Genomic DNA, 14,371 nt, shown 5'->3' with positions numbered 1-14,371 from the left:
AACGATATATTGAACTACCAACTTACTAATACTTACATAAATAAAATGATACATCACTGCATTTAATCGTAAATATAACCATACATTAACACAATGTATCCATATTTATATCCATATATTATTGTTGTTATTATGGCTATTATATTATATTATAGTATAATAGGTGGTGCTGTCGCGAAAGAATAAGGGGTCTGAAACTGCAGCTCTCTTTCTGAAAGAAGCATCGTGTGTCTTTCCTTTCTCCAGCTGTTCAAATATCTAGTTGAGATCTCGCAAACCAAAGGCAACAGCATATTATTTCATCTTTATTTTTTACCAGAATATTTGTTAATTATGCTGATTACTCAAATTGCCCAACATCCAACTCTTAGCAATCAGCATCGATAGTACTTTATTTATCCCTTCAAAACTTACTTAAGTAAAAGTAGAAAAGTATCAGCATCAAAATGTACTTAAAGTATCAAAAGTAAAAGTAGGCTACTCGTTATGCAGAATGGCCCAACTCAGACTGTTTTATATATTTTAAATATATTATTAAATTAATTGTATTGATCCTTTAATGTAAGCAGTCTTTTAATCTTGTTAAGACAGGGCTTATTTAACTACTCAATATACTTTTATAAGATTCAATAAATTAAAAAAAATCACTTTAAATTGATCATGTTTTTATGTTAAAAATAAATGTTTTTTATGTAAAGTAACTAAAGTTGTCAGCTTAATGTAGTGGAGTAGAAGCATAAAATTACACTTAAATGGAAATACTCAAGTTAAGTACAAGTAACTCAAAAATGTACTCAAGTACAATACTTGAGTAAATGTAGCCTACTTAGTTACATTCTACCACTGCAATTAACTGTCGCTTGGGCTTGTGGGCGGTGAGCTGTCTGTCTGTCCAACCTCCGTGTATAAAGGTGTATGTATAGGTGTCCATAGGTGTAGTCTGTGTATGTTCTAAAGAGAAGAGATACCGGAGAGCGGAGGTGCTTTTAGATAAGGACGTATGGACATTAAAGGTAAGTGAAGGCAGCCAACCAGGCAGGGGGGAATGTTTGCACAGAGTTGCATTGTGACTTGGACGTAGCCTATTTGGTGAAATAGCGCAAATTTTAAGGAAAATATCGGATTTTTTATTTAACTCTACAGAGTGACAGAAATAATATTCTGTAGCATTTTAAACAGACAAAATGAATACTTTACTTTTTATACTCTAAGTAGCCTGCATTTAGCAGATTATGTTGCCAACACTGCTGATGACATTATTATAAATCATGCTGTGTTGTGTGCAGCTTGGGACACTGTCTTCAGTTTCATTGAAATTTTTAGCTTTAATTCTGCATTTAAGTGGTAACCCTTACGTTTGCTATATGATGATATTTTTAAGGTCTTAATAGTTGTAGTGGATATCCATAAGTACATATATAGCCTATTATTTATATAATAACAGATAAGTCATTCACAGACAGAGAAGCCCAGCGACACGACAACTTAACAGAAAACCAGAAAGACCTGTTCAGAATTCCCAGCATGTAAAAAAAATCCATTGTATTAAAGGGGGGTCTCTTACAAACCTATGAGGTGAACACATGAACCTCTTTTACGACAAGATGCTGGTGTCCTTGTCAGGTTTCAGACTCTGTTTTAAGGCTACAATAAAGACAGTGGTATCATGTGAGACTAGAAAACTGAATAAATTAGTTTTTATCAATAGGGAGCAGCCCCCTCACCCAGATATGCAGTCAGTCAAGTTTTGGAGCATGGCTTCAGGGGGAGTTCTGCATATACAATGGCTGACATACAACCACCAACAATGACAAAAACATCCCATCCCTCCTTTGCCAACAGCAGTTTTGACGAATTTACGACGAATATGCAAATTTTAAGGAAAATATCAGATTTTTTAAAAACTTTTTTATCTTTCCCGGCAGATAGTGGACATCAGTGGGACAACTTAATAGCAGGTAAAAAATATAAAAACAAGACAATCGCACAGTTACTTGTGTTACAAGCCAATAATAGACCGCAAAGCTTCAAATCAACCATAAACCGATAACTAATAAGAAGTTTTACTAGATTACTTCCTGTACTTCAGTTTATGTCACTTTATACCCAATTCATTTCACAGGGAAATATTACAGCCCACTATTTACATATTCACATGTCTTTGACACTAAGTTACCCTTTGCATTAAAAATATAATATGATGCAACCAGAAATACCCACCCACTAGTATACAAAGTAATTGGCATTGACATTAAAACGCTCTTATATGGGTGATTTCAGAATTGCGGGTACATTTCGTGTCTCCCAGAAAAACCTTTGATTATTTCCCCCTAAAAAAGTATTTACTGGATCTGTTTTAAATAATATTGCTAATTATATTGAATGATCACCAATAATGAGGTTTGGTGTGTATTTTAGGCACAATTTATATGTAAAATATTAAATTAAATCATTAAATGATTCCCACCCACCAATTATTGGCTGTCTTCAGCTTTTGATTCACATGTTCATATTGAATTAACATAAAATAATTCATTAAAATTAGCAGTTTTTTTGTGCTAATTCTATAAATACTTATACTTACAGTTGCGCAGAGTATTTATTTTCTGTAGTACATGGGATTTCAACATTAAAAATATATATATTTTTTATCTGTCCCTATGATCCGGTCAACTCTGGTATCTCTGTTATAAAACCACATAAAAAAAACCCTACAGCATTCAAATAAAAAACATGTGTCCTGCACCCAGTGATGTCACTTCCTCTTGCAGAAAAGATTTGGGGGGAACTATGGAATGTTAAACTTTCTCTCTCATTAATTTGTACAAAATGTAGAGAAAACACCAACAGTAGATTAATTATATGGCAATTCTGTTACTATGATATTCTAGTGAATCTGTTATTTAAAAAAAAACAAAAAACAATTATATGATGAAAATTCATAAAAGTATGGTTTTATTCATGACATGTGGTATCTGGTTTTAAGCTAGCACGTGGAGTTAAAGCACAAAATGGTGGAAAATGTCAACTCTGTTATCGTCAACTCTGTTACATGTTTCAAAATTTTAATGATAACAGAGTTACTGTTTTTGGCCTTTTACGCATTGTCAACTCTGTTACTCATGTCAACTCTGTTTCACACAGTTTTGTTTAAAAAAATTCTAATTAAATATGTTTTATTGTTGACAAATTAACCAGAAGCTGTGTCATAACTAACATTCTCACTATACATGAAATTTCAAAGCATTTCATTCATTTTTGGAGCAATATTTAGAGAAAATCCAAACTGTCTTGGCAACTTTCCAATTAAATGTGTCAATGATTTTACTCCTGAAAAAAAAAATCTTTATCTTAGAAAATTTAAAGTTGAATTAGTGGATATAAAGACAAAAGTTCTCTTAGGAAAGACATGGTTTTAAACTGTATTACATTTGAGTACTATACATATTTACCCTAATTTGTCTGCAAACAGAGTTGACTGATTTTACTGTTACTACGATGATTTTCAGATTAAATTTGTTTAAATCTTACATGTTTAAGCTTGGCAAATGCTGGAAGTGTTAAATTTAAAGTATTCTCTATGTGAATTAAAAAGGTTTTATGGAAAAAAAAAAAAAAAAAATCTTATTTTGTCTTAACTTCAAATGTACCCGCAATTTTAAATTGGGCCATATATATTCAGTTGTAATTAAAACATAAATAATATTCTGTAGCATTTTAAACAGACATAATGAATATTTGACATTTTATACTTTAAGTAGCCTACATTTAGCAAACTATGTTGCCAACACTGCTGATGACATTGTTATAAATCATGCTGTGCTGTGTGCAGCTTGGGCCACTGTCTTCAGTTTTGTTGACATTTTTGGCTTTAATCCCGCATTGAAGGGGTAACCCTTCCATTTGCTATATAATTTTACTATATATAATAAAAAAACACTTTTTCAAGGTTTTAAACGATGTCGTTAATAGCTATTAGTACATATATATTATTCATATAATAACAGATAAGTCATTCAGAGACAAAGAAGCCCAGGGACACGACAACTTAACAGAAAACCAGATAGGCCTGTTCAGAACTCCCAGCATGTAAAAAAAAAAAAAAAAAAAATCCATTCTATAAGAGTTTTCACAAACCTATAAGGTGAGGAATCTGAGATCTGGCAGGAAATCTGCCAAGGTGGCGTCCTTGGCAGATTTGGGACTCTGTTTTAAGGCTACAATAAAGAAACTGGTATCATGTGAGACTAGAGAAGGAGTCAGAAACTCTTGTTCCTGCAGCACGATGGGGTTGATGCAGGATAACTTGTACTCATCGCGGTACAGATACTCGATGGAGCCCTCCAGCAGCAGGATTTTCGGGTTCTTGACCATTGAGTCAAGCTTCCTGCCATCAGGAATCTTCTTGAAGTCTGTTGGTTTCAATTGGGATCAGCCCCCTACCCCCAGGAATGCTGTCAGTCAAGCTTTAGAGCAGGGTGAATTTTGCACATACAGTGGCTGACATACAACCACCAAAATTGCTGTGCTTAATAATTAGGGCCTCGGGGCAATCGCACCAAGCACTGGTCCCATACAGCAATAGCACTACTGTTATACTGTGGATTTTTTCTTCTTCCTCTTCCGAACGCAATTTCGTCCCGCTACTAGTCCTACAACTTGAAGAGTTGCAGGACAAATTACATATCAAAACGTGCGGTTTGATCGGGATCGGTGTGCTATTACTTTTCTCTACAGAATAAGAATTTTTTGCGACGTAAGTCGTGAAAAACTGCCCAAAATTTTGCATTGAAATGAATGGGACGGCCGAAAAAAAATGAGCGAAAAAGAACAATAATTGGTTCAAACGTCTACTTCTCCGGCATAATTTAACCTAGAGACTCCATTTAAACTTTAAACAGTAGACACAAGTCTTGTGTATCGGTGTATTAATCCACGTTTCGATAGGTCATATAGATTTTTTATCAATCTGTTAGAAAAATTGCATGAGGAAACCTTGAAAATTGATCATCTGTCACCGACAGAAAAAATCTGTCACCAACAGAAAAAACCTCACCATTTTTCTGCGCATTCTTTGATGGGGAAATGAAGAGCTGGAGAACGTCCAAGTTTCTCAGTTTAACAAAAGTTTTATTACAATACGTCAAAAAATGTGCACTTTACAGAGATCTCTGGGTTCAACCTTAACTCATGTCCCTGAATACAAACAGACGTGTTTCAGTTCGTGAAGTCTGAACCACGACTCCCTCCCTGGAACCCATTAAAATACTAACATTTGTTTACAAAACATGCTGGTCGATTTCTTCCAGGAAGTCCCGCCTTCCCCCTCCGCTGATTCGCCAATCTTCTTTCATACCGTCACACATCAGGCCACCTGGGCAAAACAATCCCTGCTACCCAGGACAAGGCCTTATGGCCTGCTAACAAACTTGTTAGCACAAACATTTTTCCTTGTTATGACTTACAGAGATTCTCACACGGGATTTTCATTCGGCCTTCTGTGGTCTCCCCTCTCCAGACACACATATACACACACACACTCACAAATACACATACACACACACTCACACTCACAAACGCACATACACACACAGCAAAAACTGTGTATCAATATATCTGGATGTCATTCTTTGTGATTTATAGAATCTTAATCAGTTTAAGCAAATGGAATATATGTAATTAAAGTAATCATAGTTTTCTACATCAATATTAACACACAAACACAATCAATGTATCAAATCATATTGTCTGACTTAATATAAATGCATAGAGATATTTATTACAGTCAAGGTTTGACCTTTGATAGTGACCTGCGTTACTCACAGAGAACAGAGACAGACCACGGAGAAGCAGAAATAAAGCATAAAACCATTTACCAATATAGAAAATAATCAATTATTTTAACAAATCCCTGTTCAATGACCATGATAATTTTTGGAGAAATTCTGAGATTATAATGGATGTGTACTGCATGGAATGTTCGTGTCACAGTGTGTGACATCATCGCCAGAGTGTAGAGGGAGAGAAAAAAACTGTCAAAAAATACATTTGAAAACTACGCTCCAGGCCGCAAATTCCACTCTACAGAAATAATTTATACACAGAAACATAGGAAAATTTGTCTTCTCACTCACAATCCTCTGGTAAAGCTGTCAGAGTTATAGTTTGGGCGTAGGACGCACAGATGTGCCACCAACACGCACCAACAGCCTCATTGGCTCCCATATTAAAAACGCAGGAAGATTTCTGAAAAAAGGGAAGTGGAACAGTTTTTTTTAGATCGCTCTAACAAAGCTATTTTTTCATTTTTCTGGAAAAAAAAACCCATATGTAGACGTTCAGGAAGAACTCAGGACGCTCAAAGTGAAGTCGGATCAATGATAGGTATTATGGTTTTGCCAAAAATGCTTTCTGTTCGGGGCCAGAAAGTCTGTCCACCTCTGGCTGCTGTCACTCTTTTCCGGGACATTAACTGTTAGGTGTCAGTTGATTCTGTTGATTGCTTTGATCTGATTGCCTTTGATCTTTGATGTGATTACAGTTACAGATACACACACACACACATGCGCGTAAGCACGCACACTCCTCACACATGCATACAGATGCTTCAAGCGCGCGTGGTAACTTTATGTGATTTTAATTACAAACACACACACACACACACACACACACACACACACACACACACACACACACACACACACACACACACAGGTAACTTTATGTGATTTTAATTACACACACACACACACACACACACACATACACACACACACACACACACACACATTTTGAGGTTAAAGGGCATAGTTTGAAATCTCTGAAGAATCTCATCATAGTGTACACACACCGGCAGTAGCCCCCGTGGCCCTTTCAGAATTTCCCTAGAGGAAATTTTTTAGTTACTAGCCATACTGCTTTGTTTATGATCAGCTGCTGATGTTGTGCACAGTTAGTGGCGGCGGCCAAAGTTGCTTCTCCCATGTTTAATCCATCGCTTATGTGATCACGGTCGAAACTGTTGCTAAGCGACATACGTCACCTCCAGGGTCTCCTAAATCCCTCTGGGGGCCTTTTTGTAATGGAGACACTCAGAGTGAGTGGACATTTGAGAGGGCGTGGCCTGAGACTTTCCCGGGGGCCACTCTTCCACCTAAAGGAAACATGGCTTATATTGTTTGCACTTGAAAAAAAGAAAGACATATTTAATTTATTTTATTTTAACTTTTATAAATTTTAGTTTTAGTTTCAATTTGTGGAAGAAGAAGTTGAAAAAAGGTCATGTTTACATCATGTATGGAAAGAGTTGTAATAAAACATTTCAAAATGCATGTGCAACTCGGTGAAATAAAAGTCTGTTGGTCCAGTCAAATCTCGTCTCGTGTCGTTCTCGTGAACCCTATATCGTGTCTCGTGAGCTGAGAGTATAGTCACACCCTATTACCTACTAGGGTTGTCACAATACTAAAATTTTCAACTCGATACCGATACTAAGGAAAATATTCAATACTCAATACCATTTTTGATACCACCAGGATAAAAACAAAGTTTAACAGAAATATTTTCGTTAACAAGAAAAATGCAACATTTTAAAATTAACAGAAGCACAGGTTAAATATTTACAATAAAAAACAGTTGTGCAAAAAGAAACTGCAACTATGATAACAAGCTTCAGGTTTGAGGTAGTGCAATAAATAAATAAATACAATAAACAATAACAATTAGAACAATATTTTGAGGTTGTATGCTGTGCACAATATTAGGAAAGCTTGATAAAAAAAGAGGTAGAGTCGCTGTGTGTGTTGCTGTTTGGTTGCAGGTCGACTTTTCTCTGCTTCATTCCGGGACTTCAAGACAGAAAATAACACTTTTCAGTCACCAACATTTATGTAAACTTTTTAACTCTATGCTTATGTATACTGACACTATGTCAATTAACGTAATATGGGCATACTACGTGCCTGACTTATTTATTTACATTGCTCATTAACGTGACGTCAGCCTTTAATTGCTAGCTGCGGCTAATGGCTAATAATAACATGGCCAACATTAATGTGAGCCACCGGCCACGATAACATCAGTAATAGGTCAGTTTGAAACGAAAGACACTAACCTGTCGAAATTCACTGTAAAGGCCGTAAAGGGTGTCGGTCCTTAAGATGTTTCACCAAGTTTTAAGTACTGCTTGTGCACATCACGGTGAGGGGGAGGGGCCTGCTGCTGTGTGTGTGTGTGTGTGTGTGTGTGTGTGTGTGTGCAGGCTGAGAGAGAGAAGGACGCAGCGTCGGGAGGGGGACGGGGGGTATCGATACTTTTGAAAATGAGTCTCATATCTGGATACAACGTTTTAGTATCGATACTCTTTTGAGTATCGATACTTTTTTGAGTATCGATACTTTTGACAACCCTATTACCTACTGAACTAAACTGTTATAACTATTCAAGGGTAAGGGTTGTTGATAGACGATGGAAGATAATTGATAAAATGGTGATGGACCAATCAGAGTTGGACCTTTTGGCCCTGATCTACCAGTGACAAAGTTCAGACAACATAAGTTGTCACCACTTTTCAAAAGTTAAAATAACAGAATAAAAATGTCCATCTCATCAAAAAGTATTATCTTCAGACTCTTTAAGGTTTAAAGCATTTCTTAAAACAGCATTACATCACTTTCCTTTTGAAAGTAGAGGTGGAATTTTTGTTCTTACTCACTTCAGTCCTTTTTGTTGTTGTCACTGAAATGAAAGAGTCAACACAAATGACAACATGAAAGAAGTTGTCGGCTACAGGACAAAGCTACTTTCTTAAAGTTAACAGTATGGCACCATTTTACTTTCTTCGCTTCAGGCTAGATTTGAAATTGAAGTGTGATTATTCTCAGAAGGATATTGCTAAAATATAGTGTCCAATATGTTAATAAAATGGGTTAAAGTGAAAAAAATAATGGTCAGATCATATAGATGAAGTTGTGCTGACAAAAAAGCAATGATAGATTGTTGAATTGTGTTGCTGTTTTAACAGAATTATATTTGTTAAGAAAAACTCTGCTATCATGTCATAACAAGAGTCTCTTCTCTGTGTAGTTCCAATGGAGAACCGCAGGAGACGCTTCAAAATCATCTTTGTCTGGATCCTGGGAGCTGCAACACTCTTCTTCATGTACATCAACATTGACTGGGATGACTCGATGAGCAGGGAAACTGAAGTACAATGGGAGGATCCTGGGCCGTATCATGTGGCCTATCCACGAAACTACAAGTTCATCATGGACGACACACCAACGTGTAAGTCCACGACTCCTTTCCTGGTTCTGATGGTTCCAGTTGCACCCCATAATGTGGAAGCTCGGGACATCATCCGGAAGACATGGGGAAGTGAGAAGCTGGTTCTGGGTAAGCTGGTTGAGACTGTCTTCGTACTGGGCCTACCAGGGGGAGCTCATGCTGATAAACTGCAGGTGAAGCTTGAAGTGGAGAACCTTGAGTACCATGACATGATCCAGGCTAACTTCCAGGACAGCTACCGCAACCTGACCATCAAGACTATGATGATGTTGGAGTGGCTGGCTGCAAACTGTGGCAAAGTTTCCTATGCCACAAAAGTCGACGATGATATCTTTCTGCATGTCCAGAATTTGGTTAAACTGTTGCTGAAGCCTGGGACGCCCAAACAAAACTTCTCGACAGGTTCAGTGTTGTGGCACAGCCCAACTATGAGGGACACAAATAACAAGTTCTACATGCCGAGAGATGTGTTTTCTAAGCCAGAGTACCCCCCATATGCTGAGGGCCTGGCCTACGTCATGTCCATGGACCTGCCTGCAAAGATCCTGACAGTCGCTCCTCAGATTAAACCTATCTTTATAGAAGACGCCTACTTGGGTATGTGCCTAAAACGCCTGTCCATTTCCCCCACCGACCATCCTGAAAAGACGATGTTTCTTGTATACCCACCTCATCCTCTCAGCAGCTGGCAACTTTCAAAATTGATCGCCACCACAACATCAAGCATGAAGGACATTACACTTTACTGGCAGATGACCAGAAAGCCATCAGTGAAATAGTGAAGGTTTATCAGGTTTTAAAAAACAAAATTAATACTTTTTGGTGCTGGTACTGTTAGAAAAATTGCATGACGAAACCTTGAAAATTGATAATCTGTCACCGACAGAAAAAATCTGTCACCAACAGAAAAAACCTCACCATTTTTCTGCGCATTCTTTGATGGGGAAATGAAGAGCTGGAGAACGTCCAAGTTTCTCAGTTTAACAAAAGTTTTATTACAATACGTCAAAAAATGTGCACTTTACAGAGATCTCCGGGTTCAAAATGAACTCATGTCCCTGAATACAAACAGACGTGTTTCAGTTCGTGAAGTCTGAACCACGACTCCCTCCCTGGAACCCATTAAAATACTAACATTTGTTTACAAAACATGCTGGTCGATTTCTTCCAGGAAGTCCCGCCTTCTTGATCCGCTCATTCGCCAGTTTTAATGCATACAACGGCACGTCATGCCACCTGGTTGCTTGCTGCCGAAACCAGGCCTTGCCTTGACCTACTAACAAACTTGTTAGCACAAACATTTTTCCTTGTTATGACTTACAGAGATTCTCACACGGGATTTTCATTCGGCCTTCTGTGGTCTCCCCTCTCCAGACACACATACACACACACACACACTCACAAATGCACGTACACACACAGCAAAAACTGTGCACCAATATATCTGGATGTCATTCTTTGTGATTTATAGAATCTTAATCAGTTTAAGCAAATGGAATATATGTAATTAAAGTAATCATAGTTTTCTACATCAATATTAACACACAAACACAATCAATGTATCAAATCATATTGTCTGACTTAATATAAATGCATAGAGATATTTATTACAGTCAAGGTTTGACCTTTGATAGTGACCTGCGTTACTCACAGAGAACAGAGACAGACCACGGAGAAGCAGAAATAAAGCATAAAACCATTTACCAATATAGAAAATAATCAATTATTTTAACAGTACAGACTTCCTTTGTCCTCCTTACTCAGCTGCTGAATAAGCCTCTGTACAGTTGTAGTTGAACCTCATTCCAGAAGAGGGCAGGCTAACAGCAGATAAAATCTACAATCATTGAACACAGCTATGCAAACTTCTCTGATTGCACACTGCATAAAATGATAAAAGGAACAACAAAGGACAACATGATATTTTCTAATAGCTTTCTGTTGGGCTTCTCTGTATTATTCTGATGCATCAACTGATGCCTGTCGGGCTGTAGCAGGTAGTTGTATTGATATATTATTGGAAATATTACATTATCATATCATTATATTATATAATTATCATATCCTCTCACATTCACAAAATAATATCTAATTTTTGTGAAGGTGTTGTTTGTGTATGTGAGAGGGAAGAATGAGTTATGGCCAATACGGCCCCTTATAATTCTGTATCAGCGTCATTAAAAGTTGTCTGCTGTTGTATCAGTGTGTGTTTATATATTTTTTTAATATCACCTTTTCACTAAGTTGGTTGCCTGGCTTTGTCTTGAGTGCAGTGGTGGAATGTAACTCAAAGCAAGACGTTATTCAAGAACACATTCAAGGTACTTCCCCTACTTCTCAAACTAAATTAACTATTCAACCACAAACATATACAGCAGTAAAATGCAACATTAATGCACCAGTGATCATATCTAAAAGTGATACACTAACAGGGACAATGTTGCTGCACAGTGATATTAACTACTGATACTTTAAAGTAATATTCTTAAAGAAGTAATTTGAATAAATACCTCTTAAGTTACACACAATGGTGATTGAGCCTGTGGCCCACTGATTACTGAGGTATTGCAAATTGTATATATGTGTATCAGTGTTACAAACTGTGTGTCTGTGGTGACATTCCCCCCAAAAATACAGTTTCAAGTTACCACACATTCAAACCAACAGTACAGTACTTGAGTAAATGTACTTAGTTACACTCCACCACTGTGTAAGAAAACACCTATAGTGCACTTTTCTTTTCCTTGTTATTTGTTTCCAAACAGAACATGGCTCTGTCCAGCCACCATGCACTATTAGCAGTGGTAGAACTTAACTAAGTACATTTACTCAACTATACTTAAGTACAATTTTGAGGTACTTGTACTTTACTTGAGTATTTCCACTTTATGTAACTTTAAACTTATACTTCACTACATTTTGAGGCGAATATTGTACTTTTTACTCCACTACATTTAGCTGTCAGCTGTAGTTTCTTTTCAGGTCAAGATTTAACATGAAAAACATTTTCTTTTTTAAAATGAAATCTCATAAAAGTATATTAAGTAGTTTCAATGAGCCCTACCTTGAGACAATTAAAACTCTGCTTACATAAATGCATCAATAAAAATCTAATATCTCATATATTTAGAATATATATAACAATCTGATGGGTCCATTCTGCATTACTACTTGATACATTTTGATGCTGATACTTTTCTACTTAAGTAAGTTTTGAATGCATGACTTTTACTTGGAGTCATTTCACAGGGTGGTATTAGTACTTTTACTTTAATAAGGGATCTGAATACTTTTTCCACCACTGACTATTAGTCGCGTTTCAGCCACATTTGGTGTGAATAGCCTATAGACTTAAACCTAGAAAAAAGAAGCACAACGTGTTCAGTGATGTTAGCTTAGCTTACTGTCCCTGAACAGTCTTATCCCGTCTCATGTGTTCTCATTCCCCTCCAGCTGTCTATGATCTGTTCTCCCTCTGTCAGATATAGGAGGATCCCTAAAGTCAAAGGCCCTGCTCTCCTTTTTCCTGCTTACTGCAGCCTGCATAAATCACATGCATGCTGAAGACACAAACCCTGGATCCAAACATTATTTATTGTTCTTTGCTGCCATCTAATGTCCTCCTTTAGAAGATGGCATCGCAGCATAAATCAACGTTGGCAGTATTCACTGTGCAAGCAGTACAATTTTACACCTGGCAAGTAAATATCGTTTCATGGGAATCCTGGCATTGATGTAGTACAGTGTGTATTTAATGCACAGTTTGGAGTAGAGTGCTTTGTGTCAGCACAATGATCATTTATTCTGTTTTTCAGACATATATATTTCCTCCTCCACTTCCTGTCTGTGCCCACCAGACAGTTTGTTTGGGTGTCTCTGTGATACTAGACCCATTCATTGTCTTGTTTATTCAGGTATCAAAACAAAACCCTCACATAAATTACACAGACTCCAATTTGCAGACACACACATACACACACACACACACACACACACACACACACACACACACACACACACACACAGATGCATGCAACGACAGAGGAAATTGCTCATCTTCTCTTCCTTTGATGCTCTCAGACAGGATTGAGTTGATGGATTCCTGTATTATTTATTGTATGCCGTATCAGTGTGTGTTTAGCAGGTTGATGAGATGAGATGGGCTATGATTTATATTCTTTTCTAGCTGATTTTGAACAGGAGGATTGGAAATATGTGATAAAGATCTGACACAAAAGTCCAAAGCAAACCAGACTCCAGATAACGGGAAAAAACAGTTGTTGTGAAACGTCAGAGGACTTTAAGAAAGGTAAAAGAATGTTTCTTGATACGGTTTCTTGTGTCATTATCAAGATAAAAATATCCATTCACTGACAGTGACACCTGCAGGTAAATTTTGTTTTAGATTTGATATCCAAATTATGATTAAAAATTCTACCATCCGGCCTCCAATATTCTCCAGCTTTACTGGCAGACCAGGTGTTGCTGTAATGTAACCTCCCCCCTCTGCCCCCTGCAGACCGGCTGCCCTTTCTGTCACCCTGAGAAAACAGAGAGCTCTGCAGGGTCATAAACTTCAGCTGGTCCTGTTTTCACCACAGACACACACACACACACACACACACACAGACACACACACACACAGACACACACACAAACACAAACACACAGAGGCACATGCACGCACACACAGACACACGCTCATTTTACTGATGAGTTACCTTTACAATAAGGGGGAAAACACACTTTGTATCTATTAAGCTGCAATGTCAATGTCACACACACACACACACACACACACACACACACAGACGCACGCAGACACACAAACAGACACACAAACAGACACACACACGCGCACGCAGACGCACGCACACACACACACACACACACAGACACAGAGAGACACACACACACACACACACACACACACAGAAGACAGGAACAGTGTTCTTCAACTACACTCGTGCCCAAAAGAGGGCAGGTTTCTATGGGAACTAGACACTGAAACAGCTCATTTTACTTATGAGTTACCTTTACAATAAGGGGAAAAACACACTTTGTATCTATTAGGCTGCAATGTCAA

General features: G+C 37.5%; 1 protein-coding gene across 1 annotated transcript; it reads left to right on the top strand.

Moving 5' to 3' along the window:
* Window positions 1-9,089: 9,089 nt before the first annotated feature.
* LOC131974903 (beta-1,3-galactosyltransferase 2-like) lies at window positions 9,090-10,064 on the top strand. Its single transcript, XM_059337409.1, has one exon. The coding sequence runs from the start codon at window positions 9,090-9,092 to the stop codon at window positions 10,062-10,064; it is 975 nt and encodes a 324-aa protein (XP_059193392.1).
* Window positions 10,065-14,371: the final 4,307 nt, after the last annotated feature.

The sequence above is a fragment of the Centropristis striata genome, chromosome 1 (genome assembly GCF_030273125.1).
Source record: "Centropristis striata isolate RG_2023a ecotype Rhode Island chromosome 1, C.striata_1.0, whole genome shotgun sequence".
NCBI lineage: Eukaryota > Metazoa > Chordata > Actinopteri > Perciformes > Serranidae > Centropristis > Centropristis striata.
This window is presented reverse-complemented; position numbering and strand designations above follow the sequence as displayed.